This window comes from Artibeus jamaicensis, unplaced genomic scaffold (assembly GCF_021234435.1).
Source record: "Artibeus jamaicensis isolate MK-2021 breed Jamaican fruit bat unplaced genomic scaffold, CSHL_Jam_final contig_685, whole genome shotgun sequence".
Lineage (NCBI taxonomy): Eukaryota > Metazoa > Chordata > Mammalia > Chiroptera > Phyllostomidae > Artibeus > Artibeus jamaicensis.
Window position 1 is genome coordinate 29,374,217 of NW_026521924.1, and position 16,379 is coordinate 29,390,595.

Consider the following 16,379-nt stretch of genomic DNA (forward strand, 5'->3'; position numbering starts at 1 on the left):
AAGAGCCAACTTTTTTGGGCAAAGAGGTTGGGTCTAGAGAAGACTTAGCAAGAAAAAGAAAGAAAAAGATGGGGGTGGGTGGCGGGCCCTGCTCAATTAACATCAGAGCCTTCGATGTCATTGGCTGCAGTCCAGACAAGCCCGCCCTGACAGCCAGCGGTGGGCAGGCTGGGGGCCCCTATGCTTCAGCGGGTTTAATGGTTTCTCTTCGCAGGCAGCTCTGGGGCCCCACGTTGTAGCGAAATGTCAGGGAGCTGCGGGGTGGCGTGGAGTCTGGAGTGGGAAGCGCTCAGCCCTGATGAGCTGGGGCTCAAGTCGGCACTCGCAGGAGGAACAAGGGGGCCTTCGGGAGGAGAAGGAAAGTGGATCTGTCCTCACTTGGGCCGAGAGCGTGCCATGGGGCTCCAGGCAACAGGGAGGAGATCAAAACGTCAGTTTGGGTTAGGAGGCCGTGCGTGATGCATCCCAGTTCTGGCTTTTAAAAATCAGCTAAATGAAGATGGTGGAAGTCATGTTGGTTGCTTTACAACAGCTAATGAGCAGAAAAATGTGTAGTCCCCGGATGCACAGACTTAAGGAGCCAAGCACATGGGGGGCAGTAAGGAGGGTCCCCTTAGCTGAGGATTTCATCCACCTGAATGGCACAACGGCCACATGTGCCCAGTGAGATCTGAGAGGTTCCTGACCCCCAAGTCCTCCCTCTCTCCGCCACCCCCCCCACAACGGCAGGGGCTCCTCACTCACCTCCCAGCGTCCATTCTTTATCCAAATTGCAAGAACAATCTTTAAAATATGTCACACAGCCTGCCCCACCCCCACTGCCAAAAAAAGCCTCCAACAGCTGTTCATTGCTGAGGGAATAAAACCCAAACTGCCCACCATGCCCACAGGACCCGGCAAGGACCAGCCTCTCCAGCAACTCACACTGTACCAACCGCCAGGGCCTGCTTTCGGGCCCACCCCCACCTGGGGCCACAGCACCGGGCAGCTCCTTCTGCCTGGGACATTCCTCTACAGTCCGCCAGCTCCCTCCTCCCTGCCTTTAAGGCTCTGTTCAAAGCCACCACTTCAGGGAAGCCCTCCCTGACCACTCTCGCTAAAGATGCCAGATTGAACGAATAAAAATACAGATAATCCAGTTACATTTGAATTTCAGAAAACAATACACACATTTTTTTTTTTACTCCAAGTATGTCTCAAACTCTGTGCCATGGCACAGGACATATTTCTACTAAAGAAATTCATGGTTCATCTGAGATTTGTATTTAACTGAACATCCTGTATCACCACCACCCCCCGGCCCTTTGCTCTGTGCCCATGACCTGCTTTCACTGTCCTCGTGGCACCTCCCCCAGCTCAAAGTGACCTGGTCATAGACACGGTTGAGACTGTCCACCTTCCAGGGGCATGGAACACATCTATCATGTGTCCCCAGTACCTGACACAGAGCCCGCATATAGTAGGTGTTCAATAAACGTCTGAACACCTACAGGGATGGAAGCCCTGGGGCCAAGTAAGCGAAGCAAGGCTAAAAGGGCATCACGCGGTCCTCTTACATGGAGGCCAGATGTCAGCTCGTCCGTCATCCCACCCCAGGCATGGCGCCTCTCAGGGAAGAGCTGTCATCGGTTGACGGCCTGCACCAGCCCTTTGCTGACTAGCCACGTGGCCTCCAGGAAGTCGGTCAAGCTCACTCACTGTGTGAGCTGGCCTCCCCATCTGTGAAGTGGGGCAGGGACGGGCCAGGGGCCAAAGTCCCTCCAGCTCCAGCCACGACCGTAGGAGTTCCAGGTCTGGGGTGACAGGAGGCAAGAGACCCACCAGCCAGGGAAGGACTCTTCTCCCAGTCGAGAAAGCAACACGGCCCTGCCTCCCTGACCCTGTGGCAAGTAAGCTGAGCCCCCAGGGGACGAGTCAGCTGACATCTTCCCGGCTCCCACCACATGCTCGCCACTTCGAGATCTTTTATCACCGTAATACTGCCAAGCCCACTTCAGAGGCAGGGGACGGGGGTCTCAAAGCACAAAACATGGAGCTAACCTGGGCTTCGAGACAAGTCTGCCAATGACCCCAAACCCAGCTTGCTCACACCTTAACTATGCAGTCTCAGAAACATAGAGAAAATCATAGAAAAGGGTGTGAGACGGCTAACTCACAGAAGACATTATGATTTTTCTTGGGGGCTGGGGGGAATTCTGACCTGCTACTTGCAAATGACGCGATGGCCTGGTGGCCCCAAGAAGAACTTTGGACGGTAGAAATGCCAGGGCCTGAGGACTGCCTTCTCTGTGACCTCCGTCCCAGTCACCCACACAGAACCAACTGCAGGATTCTTTCACTCAAGAGTCTGGGCTCACATGCAAGGGGCTGAAGTTTGGGCAAACATTGAGCTCTTGGGGAAACGAGACCATTTTCTCCATCCCCAGTGGGGCTTCAGAGTGGGGATTTGGCCTTTGTCTTTGGAGATGAGCTTGGAGTCCCAGCCAGCAGTGAGCGGTGGGCTCCGGCCCAGGGGGCCGGTGACATGGCAGACATGAGTCACCCAGGGCAAAGGGCTGCAGAGCCTTAGTCATGCCCCAGCCCAGCCCAGGTCTGACCTTTCCCAGAGGGAAGCCCATCTAGAGGGTCACCCATCTCAAGTCTATTGTTTCAGAAAGCGCCTCGCCAGGCAAACCCACGGAAAACAACAGGTGGACGGAGGCAGCACCTTCTCCAAGATGGTTTGCTTTTTCCAGGATACCGGTTCATGGAAAAATACTTAATTTAGCAAAAAAAAAAAAAAAAAAAAGCTTTCTTTATTTTAAGCAAATGCATTTCTATTTATTAAACGAAGCTCAAAATATAACCTTTGGGAACCTCCAAGTCATAAAATGACTCACATTCGGACAGGATGACTCAGTGGGAGAGAGGGAATTCCACCGCCCACGCCTCCACTCTAAAAAATCAATTTGCCCTCTCGACAGGTGATGGGAGCCTCAGCCACCAGGCCCGTCCAAGAACATCGTCCAACAAAACAAAACACAAATTTCCCTTCAAACAATTTAAGTTTCAGAGCTGAGTGAGCCGCTGCAGGCACGTGTCCAACCTACGCCCCCGCAGGACAGAGAGCCAGGGAGCTACTTGGCGGGGACGGGGGGCCCCGAATTAAGAAAGATTTACCAGCTGAAAAATTCCAAAACTCTGTGTCATGTGGAGGAAGCTTCCAAAACATTGGATCCCGCCCAGGCGCGGGGAGTCACCCAAAGCCATGGCAACCTCGTTTCCGCCGCCACATCACTTTTATTTCTGTGTCCTTAGATTTTTTCCTGTTTTGCAGTGTTTTGCTGGGACCCCCGACTCCGCCTGGGGCCGGGGTGGCCGGGGGCCAGCTGAAGTCAGGAACAGCCTGCCCTTCGCGGCATGAACTTCGCTGGAAAGGTTACACATTTTTTAAATTTCAGAGACTATACAAAGGCTTTTCAGCCATCATGGAGAATGATAAATAGGAAATACCCTGGTGGCCCTGTTCAGCCCCTCTTTGCCCTCTCGCATGTGACAAGAGAGATTACTCAGGGGTTGATGGTCGATGCTGCTGGGGATTCCAGCTCTGTCACCAGTGGGGGCCTCACCTGGGGCCCATGACTTGACCTCCATGAGGCTTGGGGAATCTCATCTCTAAAGTGGAGCTAATGCCACCCACCTCTTGGGACCAGTGTGACAATGAAAACAAACGATGCATTCATTCAGCAAGATGTATCTGAGCACCTACTGTGTGCCAGGGACTGTTTTAGATGCTGCAGCTACGGGAGGAAACGCCAAGTCCCCGACCTCAAGACACTCAGAGTCTAGAGCGGGAGACTGGTTAATAAGTGAGGGAATGAACAGACAAGATCGCTTGCAAGAACACAGAGCAGGACCATGGGACAGGAGCTGGCAGGCTGGATGAGAGAATGACCAACTTCAAGGAGAGGCAGAGGCTTGAAGAAACCGGTAGATGCAGCCTCATGAAGACAGACGAACATCCTAAGGAGGAAAGCAAAAGCAGAGGTCCCAAGACAGAAGCAAGCACGGGCTGTCTGGGGACAGGGTAAAGCCACTGTCATGATAACAAGTGAGCAAGGGACTGGTCAAATGTGCAAGGACCGGGTCAGAAAGGCTCTTGGAGTCCTGAAAATAATTAAAAGTCGTAATCAAAATAATAGAATAACCATTATTATCGCTGCTGCTATAAATAAGAGGCCCTTTTCCAAAACGCCAAGCTTTTCTAGCTTAAGGAGCACCACGCCGCCCCTCTCCTGGTTTTCCACCGGGCTCCGGTTCGTCACCCCGCTGGAGTGGAAACCACCAACTCCATTCCTGCCCACGGCTATAAAAAGAAGGCTGGAGCCGGCGGTGCCAGTGACCCGACGTGGGGGCTAAGATTAGCCCCGGAGGCTGTCACCTTCCCTTAATGTGAGAACCAGCTGGGGTTCCCCTGCCTCGGAAAACTTCAGCCGCTCCGCTCCACCCCGCCCTGCAGTGCCTTTGCCAGCCAAGCTGTCCGTGGAGATGGGAACGGGGGTGCGTTTTGGAAAAAAGAAGTTGAGCAACAGGGATTCCCCCTGCCGAAGGCGGCCCTGGGCTGGGAGGCCGGTGCTTGGGGTCAGAAGAGCAGAGCCAGCTCCCTGCCCTGCAAGGCAAGTCCCTGTCTGTCGCAGCCAGCGGGAGCCCCAGGCATCCCCCAGGGAAGCCCACCACGCCGCGCCTCGGGGGGTGCAGGGCATCTCAAATAGCCCTGCTTGTCTGCTGGCATCCACCCAGGAGACACATTCAGGCGGGGTTCTTAGTTACACAGGAAAGGGTCCGAACTGCATTCCCTCGGCCCCAAGGTCCCGCTGCAGAAGTCAGGGACCTGTCTCACTGCAAAATGGTTCCAGCCAGGGGCTCGGAGCAGCTGAAAGGCCTTTGGCCAAAGGAGCCTGGTTCTACGCTTCTTCGGAGCGGGACAGCTAACAGTCAAGGGGGCAGGCTCTGTGGTCAAACACAGCGCTGCCGTGGGCCGGCTGTGTGACCAGCGCTAAGTCACTCAACCTCTCTGTGCCCAGTTTCTCATTGGTAAAATTGGGAGAGTGGCAGCTACCCTGTAGGACTGTCACAGTCAGGACAAGGCCTGGCACATAGCTTATTATTATTATGTTTGTCAACGTCTCTTGGTTCCATGAGCTAAAAATCTTACTCACTGCTGTCTGTCCACAGGCCAAATAGAATGGTAATAATAGAAGCTAACATTTAATAAGCATCCAAAATGCGCCAAGCTCTGTGTGAAGAGCCTAATCTGTGTGATCTCATTTAACCTTCTCGTCTCTTGAGAGAAGTCAGTCATCTCTATGTTACATAAGGGGCAATGCTGGCTCCCAGATTTGGGGTGACTTACCTGTCCGGGATGCCAGAGCTACTCAGTGCAGAGCATGGATTTGAACTTGGGCTGTCTGACCTCAGAAGCCGGGCCTGTAACTGCCACAACATGCGGACCCCCAAAGCCTGTCCAGCCCCCAGCTGAGGCCGGTGCCCTGGGCACCGTGTGTCCGATGGGCGATGTGTATGGGCTGAGCTGGGATCATGCTGGGGGGACCATAAAAACAGTGACGGACATTCGGTGAGCACTCCCCAGGCACAGAGTACGCGCTGCCTGTTTCCACATTTAACCCTACGAGGCAGGGACTGTTGCTCTCGCTCTACAGAGTCGGAGATGGAGGCCGAGTGAGGTCGGCTGGACGACGCTGGGTATGACCTCAGGCGAGTCCCCTGACTTCTCCTTTGCCGTCTGCCTCCTGCCACTGCAGGGTTAGAGAAGACAACCAGTGGGAAGTGGCAGACAAGGGCCCGCCCACTGATGGTCAATCACAGGGAGCTCTCAATATTCCTTGTCTTACTAACTTGGCACTTTACGGAGCTGGAACAGGTGCTGAGTGTTCTGCCCTCTAAGACGTAGACTGTGAAATTTCTTCAGAGGCCAAGAGAAGAAAAGCTAGACAATATATGCCATTCATTCATTCATTCATTCATTCATTCATTCAACACACATTTAACTGATCCCCTAAGTAGCTTCACAAGAATGTGAATTCCCTGGGGGGCGCAAAGCTGGCTGGCTCCCTACTCCAGGGGATCTTGGTGGGGCCTGGCCTCTAAGTCATCCCCACATGGCCCCATGGCTCCCCCCCGCCCCGCCCCACAGAAACCGCCACCCTGGGTAACATGACACCTGTATATTATTAGCCTCCCCCCTCTGCTCATGAGGCATTTTAAAGCCAGACACTTCTGGTGAAAGTCGGCAGAAGGCCAACAGGATGATTTTCTGGTACAGGCGATGCGTCAACACCAAAGAGACAAACTTCATAGCGCTCTCTCGCCCCACCGCCCATCCTGACCCCAGTCACCTTGCCCGCATGCAGGCTGACTCCAGCTTCTGTCTCCACCTGGCCCTGGAAGGCCTCTCCGTTCCCAGCCTCTGCCCGTTCACTAACGCATTTCCCCATGCCAAACAGCCTCTGCCTCTGCAATCGGCTTGCTCCCTGACTCACCAGAGCCTCACAAATTCCTGCTATAGAAAATATTGAACACTGTTCCACCCCCTGAAAAATAAACCTCCCCCAGGACACTTAAAAATGGGTATACCCCCTTGAATCCACATACAGGAAATAACCAAAACAAACAGCATTAGCTCACATATCAAGCACTTACTATATAGCAAGAGTTTCATAAGTACTGAGCAAGTAACGAGCTCCTAATCTCATGACCACCCTATGAGATAGGATTGTCATCATCCTCATTATACAGATGAGCAAATTGCTGCCCAGAGAAGGTGAGTAACTTGCTTAAGGCCACACAGCTAGAAAGTAGTGGAGCTGGGGTTTGAACACAAGCAGACTGGCTAAAGAGCAGGAGTGCTTATCTGGCTGACAAAATGAGCACATTGAAGATGTTCATCACTGAGTTACTTATAACAGCACTGACTTGGAAGCAGCCTCGTGCCCAATAAAAGGGGAGTAGTTAAATAAAGTGTTGGGCAAACATATACTAGAATGCAATGCCTGCATTTCAATGTCCGCATTCCTACCCTTCACTACACCACCACTGGCCGGCTGCATGCCTTCTAAACCACTTCCAAACCCACCCATCCATCTCCAGCCCCCACTGCCATGGCCTGACCGAATGCCTTTTGTAATTGCACCTTAGACAGTGCTTTCAAAGTGGCCGGTCACAGCGTCCATCCCACGAGGAAGCTTTGTGTGAACTGGGAAGGGGCACCCCTCCCCACACTCTGCTTCCTCCTGTCAGCAGGTGCCCTGGTGGCAATAGGTCCCCGATGTATGCAGTTTGAAGGGCAGCCCTTAGAGGAGGTGTCTTTGGAGAGCACACACACCCTGCAACTGGACCACCTTCCTATTAGTGTCTCTGGATCATCCCGAAGGCAACACACAAAGAACCGAACATCAATACCCCTTTAAATGAACCTACTGAAATCATGTCCACTAGGGAAAAAACTAGGTCTAGCACCCATAAAAACAAGTAATTGCACAGCCTGATATTTTTCCTACTTCTGACCATTTTCTCTTGATGACATCCTCGTGGGCAAAACACATCGCCAGCCCGTGCATGCGAGAAAGAACACCACATGTCCAATAAACAGAAACATTCGACTTCTCAGAGCAAAGGAATGCAAAGTTAAAGGAAGTACCATTTCAGCGAATTTTTTAAATTTAAAAGATGGCACTTTTGGGAAGGAGGGAGACCGGTCCCAACATGTATCAGTGGGAGTTTCGGTTTGTGGATTTCTGGGGGGTGATTTAGCAATCTGTATGTAAAACCCTCAACGTGCCTCTCTGGGATTCCACCGCTAGGAATACACCATCAATAAACAAGATGCCCATGAAGATCCCTGTCGAAAAGATTAATTAATCTTAAAAAGTATAAATCGCAACATGATTTATAATAAAAATATAAGTAGCCCATGTTTATCGGCCTACAATATACCTGGTGCTATTATAATTGTTCGACATGTAGTAACTCGTCCAACCTTGTGATAGCCCTCTTGTTGTTATCATTCTATACACACAAAAAAGCAAGCACAGAGAGGTTAGGTAATTTGCCTAAGGTCACACAGCAAGGAAGTAGCAGAGCCAGATGGAAACCCAGGATAACCAGGCCCAGAGCAGGCGCACTTAGTCACCATGCTGTGTGGCCTCTCTTCTTGATAATAGTAAAAAGTTGAAAATGTTTACCTCTTTATGTGAAAAAAATAATTTAGAAAAGAGAATTGGGGGTGGGAAGGGCCAAGCTTATCATCCAGTGAAACAGCCTGGCATGAGCTAAAACACAGTATGGCACATTGGCGTAATGGTGAGATGTGTCGACGTCAAAATCACACAGGGAAGGTGTCGTGGGTGAGAAAAAGGGCAGGATGGGACCCTCTATACCATGAGCTCCACTCCCAAGTCAGGGCTGCTGAGAACCCAGAGGTGGGGTTTGTGTGCAGCACCAGTGGATGCAAATGAGCTGGAAAGGCCCCGACCTGTGGTCTTCTCCGTGAACACGACTTTGGACTCGGCCGTGAAGTTCTGTCCGGTGAGGATCATCTGCTGGCCCCCGTAGACTGGGCAGCTGTCGGTGTCTTGTCTCTCCACCATGGGCAGCTCGTGGGCGGACCGCTGGGCTGAGGACAGAGCACAAGGAGGCACGGTGAGGACACCCGAGAGAGACTTGCTCATTTCACTGTGCCGAGCTAGGACATGCTGTGCCCGCCTCTGTCACCTGTTGTCACTGCTCAGCATGGAACCGCCACCCCCGCCAACCAGACTCGGCAAATGGCATGTTCTTGTAAAAGTGCTCCAAGTCATTTGGGCAAATTTTCGCCAAATGACACATTTTGTTTTCCTGAATCAAGGGACAGGAGGGGCCTGCCCTCCTTACAGAGGGAAAGGGGAAGGAGAACATATTTCATTTTTAAGGGAAGGATGGGCAAACCGGCTTTGCATACAAGGCTGCCTTTGCCAGACTGTACCCCCTCCTTCTGCATTCGATGTCAGGCCACACCTCGGGGACCTTTGCAAGTGCGACACGCTGGGACCCAGTTCCTGAAGGGTGTCCACGGGATCACTTTGAGACTCATTTGCATTTCTGGACTCGGTCTTCCAGACATCCCTGATGGGCCCCCACCATCACTCGGACCTCTCTCCCTGGAACTCGCCCTAGCTGACAGGGGTGTCCAAATTTCAGGCACCTCTGGGCCACACTGGAAGAAGAGTTGTCTTGGACCACACATTAAGTACATCACAACATGTAATCACACACAAAAAAATCTCATAATGTTTTAAGTAAATTTACAATTTTATGTTGATCCACATTCGTAGCCATCCTGAGTTAGACGCGGCCCGTGGGCTGCGGGTTGGACACCCTGTTAGAATGTCCTATCTCTCGGTCACACACAGCACACTCCAATCTTGGAGGGGGTGTACTTGCAAGTGCCTCTCTCTGGAAGGCTCCTCCCTGATTACCTGCATGGCTCCCTTTCTCGAGTCTTGCAGGTTTCCATTCACCACCTCAGAAAGGCTGCCTTACCCTAACCCTTCCACCGTCCTCCCCCACAGTTAAAACAGCGATTTCCTGTCCATCCATCTGTCTGTCTGTCTGTGTCTCTCTCCCTCTCTTGCCTTTATCCTGCTTTACCCTCATTTGTTTTCTCCAAAGATCTTCCCACTTACAGACACACAACACACAGTGTTACTGGTTTAGGTCTTTCTCTCCCCCCACTAGAATGCAAGCCCCAATAAGGGGGGGGGGCTTTGCTTTGTGTACTACCGTGAGCCTAGGCTAGGAACAGTGCCTAGGATTTGGTAGGAGGTGCTTGGGAATAAAGGAAGGAGGGAGGGGAGGAAGGACAGAGGGAAGGATGGAGAGAGGGAAGGAGGGAAAGAAAAATGGACGAATGGATGGATAGAAAAATGGACAGATGAATGAATGGGTGGATGGATGGATGGATGGATGGATGGATGGGTGGGTGGATGGATGGATGGGTGGGTGGATGGATGGATGGATAGATGGAAGGATGGATAGATGGAAGGATGGATAGATAAAGAGAAAAATGAACAGATGGATGGACGGGATTAGATATGAATATATCCCAATATATCTTGGTGCACATATCTGTGTATCTCTCCGCATCTACAGTCTCGTCTGTGTTTGCAATAATGAAAGGTAGAAGGATGGGTGGGCCTACGCTGAGCGCTTTGCTGCCACAATACACTTGAATGCTCACAGCAACCTTCTGAGGAAGGAAATATTGAAATTAGGCACATTTGCGATAAATTCTATTTAAAATTCATGCACACCTAACTGGGGAGAAAATGAAAGCTGAGAACGATCAGGTCATCCTGTGGCCAAGGTCACGAGGCCAGGCTGAGATTTGAACCTCAAAAGCTGAGCGCCCCATTCCTTCGCCACCGCAGCCAGGCTCTGGGTCTCTCCTACAGGAAATGGAGGCCGTCTTCAGCCACGCTCCCCGGGCAGGGTGGGAGACAGGTCCCAGCCAGCACGCAGGGTCCATCTGCTCAGGCCTCTCCTTGGCAGCGTGGGCCGGAGAGGCCGGCCCTCCCGCCGGTGAGTCAGCCTGTGCGCCTGGCCTTCCTCCCAGAGCCCGAGAACCGGGCGGAGGGCCAGCCCTTTCCGTGCCAAGGGCCGGTGGACCTCCCCATCCGGGAGCCGGGGCGGCAGCCGTGGGAGGCCCAAGGCCCAAACCTCACCCTCCTCTCCTGGCCCGCCTGCACCTCCAGGTGGCGAGTACCCCCTCCCTCTGCCCCGAGCTCCGTTGAAACCGGCTCCTTCAGGAGCAACCATACACTTGGCAGCATTTAAGGAATCTGTTGAGGACCAGCCAGAGGCTCCCGGACACTTCACTGGGAGCTGGGAACCTGACAGCTCACGACGACCCCCCGCCAGTCCCCATCCTGCTGGCCCAGGCTCTCCGTTCCCAGGGCCCAGCCGGCCAGCCCTGTTCCAGGGGGCTGCCAGTTAGGAGTATATATTGAAAAGGCCTGTCCACAGAAGCTAATTTCTCCCATATGGGCTGGGTTATTAATCCTTTCTTTTAATATACACATTTTGTATAACTTCCTAATTGCGCTGCGGCAAATGGAGGTTTATTAGCAGTAAAAAAAAAAAAAAAAGAAAGAAACCAAAAACAAAACACAGCAGTCACATCTCCTACAAAAGCAGGTCCTGGCCTTTAAGCTCTGCCTTTGATGAGTTTGTGAAGGGTGGGGGGCAGCGAACTGGCAGCTGTGGCCCCAAGGATGGGTGGGGAGGTGGGAAGAGCCATCTGTCCCATTCTGCAGGTGGAAAGCCTGAGTCATTGCTACTGGGCAAGCTGGCCAGGGGCTCCCAGCCAGCCAGCCAGCCAGCCAGGCCAGGGGCTGGACGTGGCCGTGAGCTCTGGGAGAGAGGCTGGCCTGGCCAGCTGCTCTGTGCATCACCATGCAGTGCTGTGAACACAACTTGATTTCCTAAAGCAAAAGCAACTTCCCTGCTGCTCCCTTTGAAGCCAAGCAGTTTCAAGCAACCAACTGATTGTCTCATTGCTAAACGTGTACTTCCCACCCCTTCTTCTTCCCTGAAGGAAAACTATCTTTTTACATGGAAATTAAAAGAGAGCCACATGAAGCCAGTTTGGCTTCTATGAGCTTTGACACATATTCCAACCTTGCAACTCACCACGCGGCCAGGAGCCACGGCACCGAAGGGAGCTTTGTCAGGGATGCGGAGCCTGGGGCCCCACCCAGACCTCTCAGCCCAAACCTACAGCTAAATGAGGAGTCCAGGTGATGCCCGTAAGCTGTCGGGTTTGAGAAGCGCCCCAGGCTGCACATGACCGTCAGCTGGGGAGCTGAAAACTGTGGGTGTCCCTTCCTGGGCCCCCATCCTACAGCAGCGTTTCTCAGCACAGAATGGTCCAGGTCCAGGGTTTGGTAGAAGTGCTTTGGAGGAAGGGAGGGAGGGTGGGCTGTCAGTGCTGGGTTGCTCTGTGTGGTGGGGGCCACCCTGGGCACCCTAGGGTGCTGAGCAGCACCCCACTTGCTAGAGGCCAGTAGCCCCCCTTCCTGTAGACAGCTGAAATTGCCGCTGGGCATGGCTGGATGTCTCCTGGGGAGGAGGAAGCCAAAATCGCCCCTAGTTGGAAACCATTGTTCTAGAGATTCTGGCTTCAGGGGCCTGAGGGGAGGACACTAATGTAATTTAAACAAACAAACAAACAAACCAAGGAACAATACAATTCTTGATGTTCCAGTGGACCACCCCAGGGGGATGATACGGGACCCTGGAAGTCACAGGAGAATTCCCCGGTATGGCTGATCCCGAGTTCTGGGGTCACAAGGCCATGGTTTCCAGTCCTTCCTGTGCCAACTCCCTGCTGTGTGACCCTGGGTGAGTCACTTCAGCTTAGTCACCAACACCTTCTCTGCGAAATCCTAACAGGTTGCTGGAGGGGAGGGGAGTGGGGAGGGTGGGGAATAAAGGGGAAGGGGAATAAGAAGTGCAAACCTCCAGTTATTAAACAAAAAAGTCCCAGGGATATAATTACAGCGCAGGGGAAATGGTCAACATTGTCTTAACAACTTTGCCTGGTGACAGTTACTAGACTTCTTGTGGTGACCACATCATCAGGAACACACACGTGGAATCATCTAGCCGTACACCTGATGCTAATATAATACTGGATGTCAACTACACTTCAATTTAAAAAAAGGAAAAAAATTATAATATGGGAAGGCAAAACATTAGAAGAATAATATGTTCAATGTCCTTAAAGAAAACATCGATTGTGGACCCAGACAAAACATTTCTGAGGGTGAGGGTAAAACAGAGAGATCACCGAGAAAAACAATGATGATGAATAAAACCCCACCAGCACCCGCCCTGTCCGCCCCTGCGAGCCCTGTGAGAGGGGCCGCCTGCAAACACATGGTGGTCAGTGCTCATCTGGTAAAACTTCTGGTACCCACAGCCCAAATGTCCACCCGTGGACAAATGCGTAAACAAAACGCGGTCTACCGTTCAGAAATGTTACCCAGCCACAAAAAGGAATGAAGTGCCGACACAGGCCACAACGTGGATGAACCCTGACATCGTGACCCGCCCTGGCCGGGTGGCTCAGTCAATTGGGGCATCATCCTGCACATAAAAAGGCTGCAGGTTCGATCCCCAATCAGGGCACATGCCTAGGTTGCAGGCTTGATCCCAAGTTGGGACACAGATGGAAGGCAACCAAATGATGTTTTTCTCTCTCTTCCTCTCCCCTCCTTTCTCTCTAAAACCAATAAACATATCCTCCAGTGTGATGAACAAAAAAAAATTTTTTTTAAGTTATCCTGAGTGGCAGAAGCCAGACACAAAAGGGCACATACTATGTGGTCCCATCTAAACGAAACGTTCAGAACAGGCAAACCCATAGAGACAGAAGCAGACCGGAGGCTGCCAGGTCAGGGGGGTGCCTGCTAACGGGCCTGGGGTTTCTGCAGGGAGGTGGTCAAAAAGTTCGGGGACTAGATAGTGGTGGCAGCTTTGCAGTATTACAAATGGTCTTAACGCCACCGCATTGAACATTTGTAAGTGGTTCAAATGGTGCATGTTGTGTTATGTGTATTCCACCACAATCGAAAGATGTGTGTCTAATGCAAGCCACACAGCCAGCGCCGAACACCCAGTCACCAGTCAAGAAACCAGTCTTCACTCTCGTTCCCTCTCAAAACGCCACTTTCTTTCTTGCTCAGTCACTTTGCAAAATGTCTGCTCCCCTGGCATCTTTTTAAACTGCTTAACCAAGAAGAATACGATTGGTAGCATTGCACAGACAGCAAAGGACAGGCTCAGGACCCAGCTCCATCGAGGGGCAGCCCCAGCCAGGGGGCAAGCCTGTCATGTGGGCCGCATCTCAGTCCCACTGAAGTGCCCCCCACCCCACGCCCAGGCGGCCCCTGGACGGGGCTTTCCAGCGCTCACCCTCAGTGTTCCTGTCTCGAAAATGGGGCTGTGAACAGACCCGTCACACAAGTTGTGGTAGTAACTGAAAGAGCAAACTCACAAAATGTGTGTTTGGCTCAGTAAACGCAGGCCAGCAAGTGGAAGACACCGAAAGCCGCAGTTTCTATTTTCTAGGCACCGGCCAAGCGCTGTTGTCTGAGTGTATTTCACCGAGGAGGTGCCGACCGCATCCGCACAGGTTACTGCTCTCCTCACTGTGGTTCTTGGTGGATCCCAAACTGCAACCCAGCTTTCTTAACCCCGATCCTTAGCTTTTCTCCAAGTGAGGCCCCCCCACCATCCCCTCCCCCCATCCCAGCCGAATCACCTGGTTCGGGGAGGCACTTAATAAAAATGCACACACTTGGGCCATGTCCCTGACCCACTGCTCTACGAATCTCCAAGATGAGGCTGGACATTTGCATTTTAACAATTTTTTTCAGGTGACTTGCTACCCGAGTTTGTTTGAGAGTCAAGTTCCACGCTTAAGAGGCCACCTGAGGACAAGGGGACCTCCTCCAGGGCAGGCTGAGAGAGCCCGGAGGCAGCGCAAACGAACCCAATTAGCCTCCGAAAGAGGAACCGAGGAGAGGCAAACAGCAACCAAAATTACCCTCCTGGGGTCCACTTCCCCCTCTCCCTCTGATGCAACCTCTAACACCTATGCTGCTAATTGGGTGGCACCGCCCAGGGCCTGTGGGAGGGCTCTCGGGAAGCCACTGGGCCTGCCCGGCCCCCTACATCGACCCCCATCGACCCCCACCGACACCCGCTCCACTTTCCAAGCATCAGAGATTCCGGATCATCCGGCCCCTGCCATGTTTTAACCCAACCCAGGGCCCCCATGCCAAAGCTGTCCCGAGGGCCCGGGTCCCGGCTGTGGGGCAGTCTAGGCCCTCCGCTCCTGCAGCAGCTTGGAGGTGGCCCCGGCCAGGAGATTTCCCCAGGCTTTCCTCCTGCCCCCAGATTCTGGCACGTCCTAAAGCGGCCTGGGGTTCCTGTGTTTTATGAGCTCTGAATCAACAGGGCGCTGTTGCTTTAACCAGTTTGGGTGTTTACTTTCGCTGGCAACGATGGCTGATGGGGAACAGAGCCGCAGTGGCGAAGGCCCCATGAGGGAAAGTCACACTGCTGCAGGGTCCTCCGGGCTGGCCCGAGTCGGCCTGGAAATGGGACATGACTGCCGGCCTGCCTGTCGGCAATTCTCTCAGTCGTAGGAGGTGTGTGGCCAAGAACTACAATCTCCCCGGAGAGAGACAGGGGAGGCTGGTCAGGAAAATTCGTTCACGCAGAGCGGGTGGGTTCTGCTAATAACAGCAAATAATTACAGCTGCCACAGAGAGTACGTAAGACGCCAGGCACTTCACGCACACCTTTTGGTTTATGGTATAAAACACACACGGGATGAGGCCATTTGGAGGGGTGGGTACAGATATGCACACTACTGTGTGACCGGCCAAGTGCAAAGCCCAGCGCAGTGACATCCTAACTTTGGGACTTTAGGCAAGTCACTTCATCGGTGCCTCTCTTTTCACCTTTAAAACGGGAACACTCATGGTTCCAACCTCAGAGGGCCGTTTGCAGATGCGATGAGCTAACGCATAGGGAGTGAATGGTACTTTGTCGGGGCTCCGTGAACGTTATGTTTATTCTCAATGCGAACCTTCAGGAGGTCACGAGGCAGGAAGTATTCCCGTGTTGGAGTCGAGGGCATGGAGTCTCCCAGAGGAGACGGGATATGTGTCTGACAGCTCACAGCCAAGTCGGGCCAGCAGGCGGAGTCTGGACCCAGACGGTGGGATTCCAGCACCTCAAGTGGCCCCTTTTTGGTAAAATGAAAAAGGACCGGGCGGGGAAGCGGCCGGCCGGCCCAGGCAGGAAGGGTCCTCCCACTGCTCTCCTTCTGGCTCGCACGACTCACCGCCCTGGCTGCCGCGCTGCAGCTGCTATAAACCTGTCTTGTCTCTTCATCAGGCCCCTGTCCTTGGCTGTGAGCCGGCCCCGCGGAGCCTGGCCTGGCCGAGAATGTGGTGCTGACTCAGGCCTCGCCTGGGAGGGGCCGTGAGCAGGGCCAGCAGACAGGCTCCTCGGGGCCCTCAGCCCCCGTCCTGGCCACTGCTGAGCCTTCCCTGGAAGTGGGAGAACCGGGACAGAGGAGCCCAATTCTCCCTGAGTGCGGGGTTCACCTCTGCGAGGGACCTGTCAACATTCACACCACGGGAGTGGGGTGTGGTGTGTGTGGGTGCGTAGGCTCTGCAGGGCGTGAGATCAAAGACTTCACGGGACCTCGGCTTCCTGGTGGAAAGATGGAGCGGGAACACCTAGCCCGCCAGACTGGCCGGTCGTCT

General features: G+C 53.1%; 1 protein-coding gene across 3 annotated transcripts in view; it reads right to left on the bottom strand.

Moving 5' to 3' along the window:
* The window catches only part of NFATC2 (nuclear factor of activated T cells 2), a 124,960-nt gene that overhangs the window by 44,114 nt on the left and 64,467 nt on the right, over nucleotides 1–16,379 (bottom strand). For all 3 annotated transcript variants that reach the window (XM_037133633.2, XM_037133634.2, XM_037133635.2), the window contains exon 6: nucleotides 8,531–8,671. In XM_037133633.2, coding sequence (XP_036989528.1) covers nucleotides 8,531–8,671 — 141 coding nt within the window. The remainder of the gene's footprint in view (nucleotides 1–8,530; nucleotides 8,672–16,379) is intronic.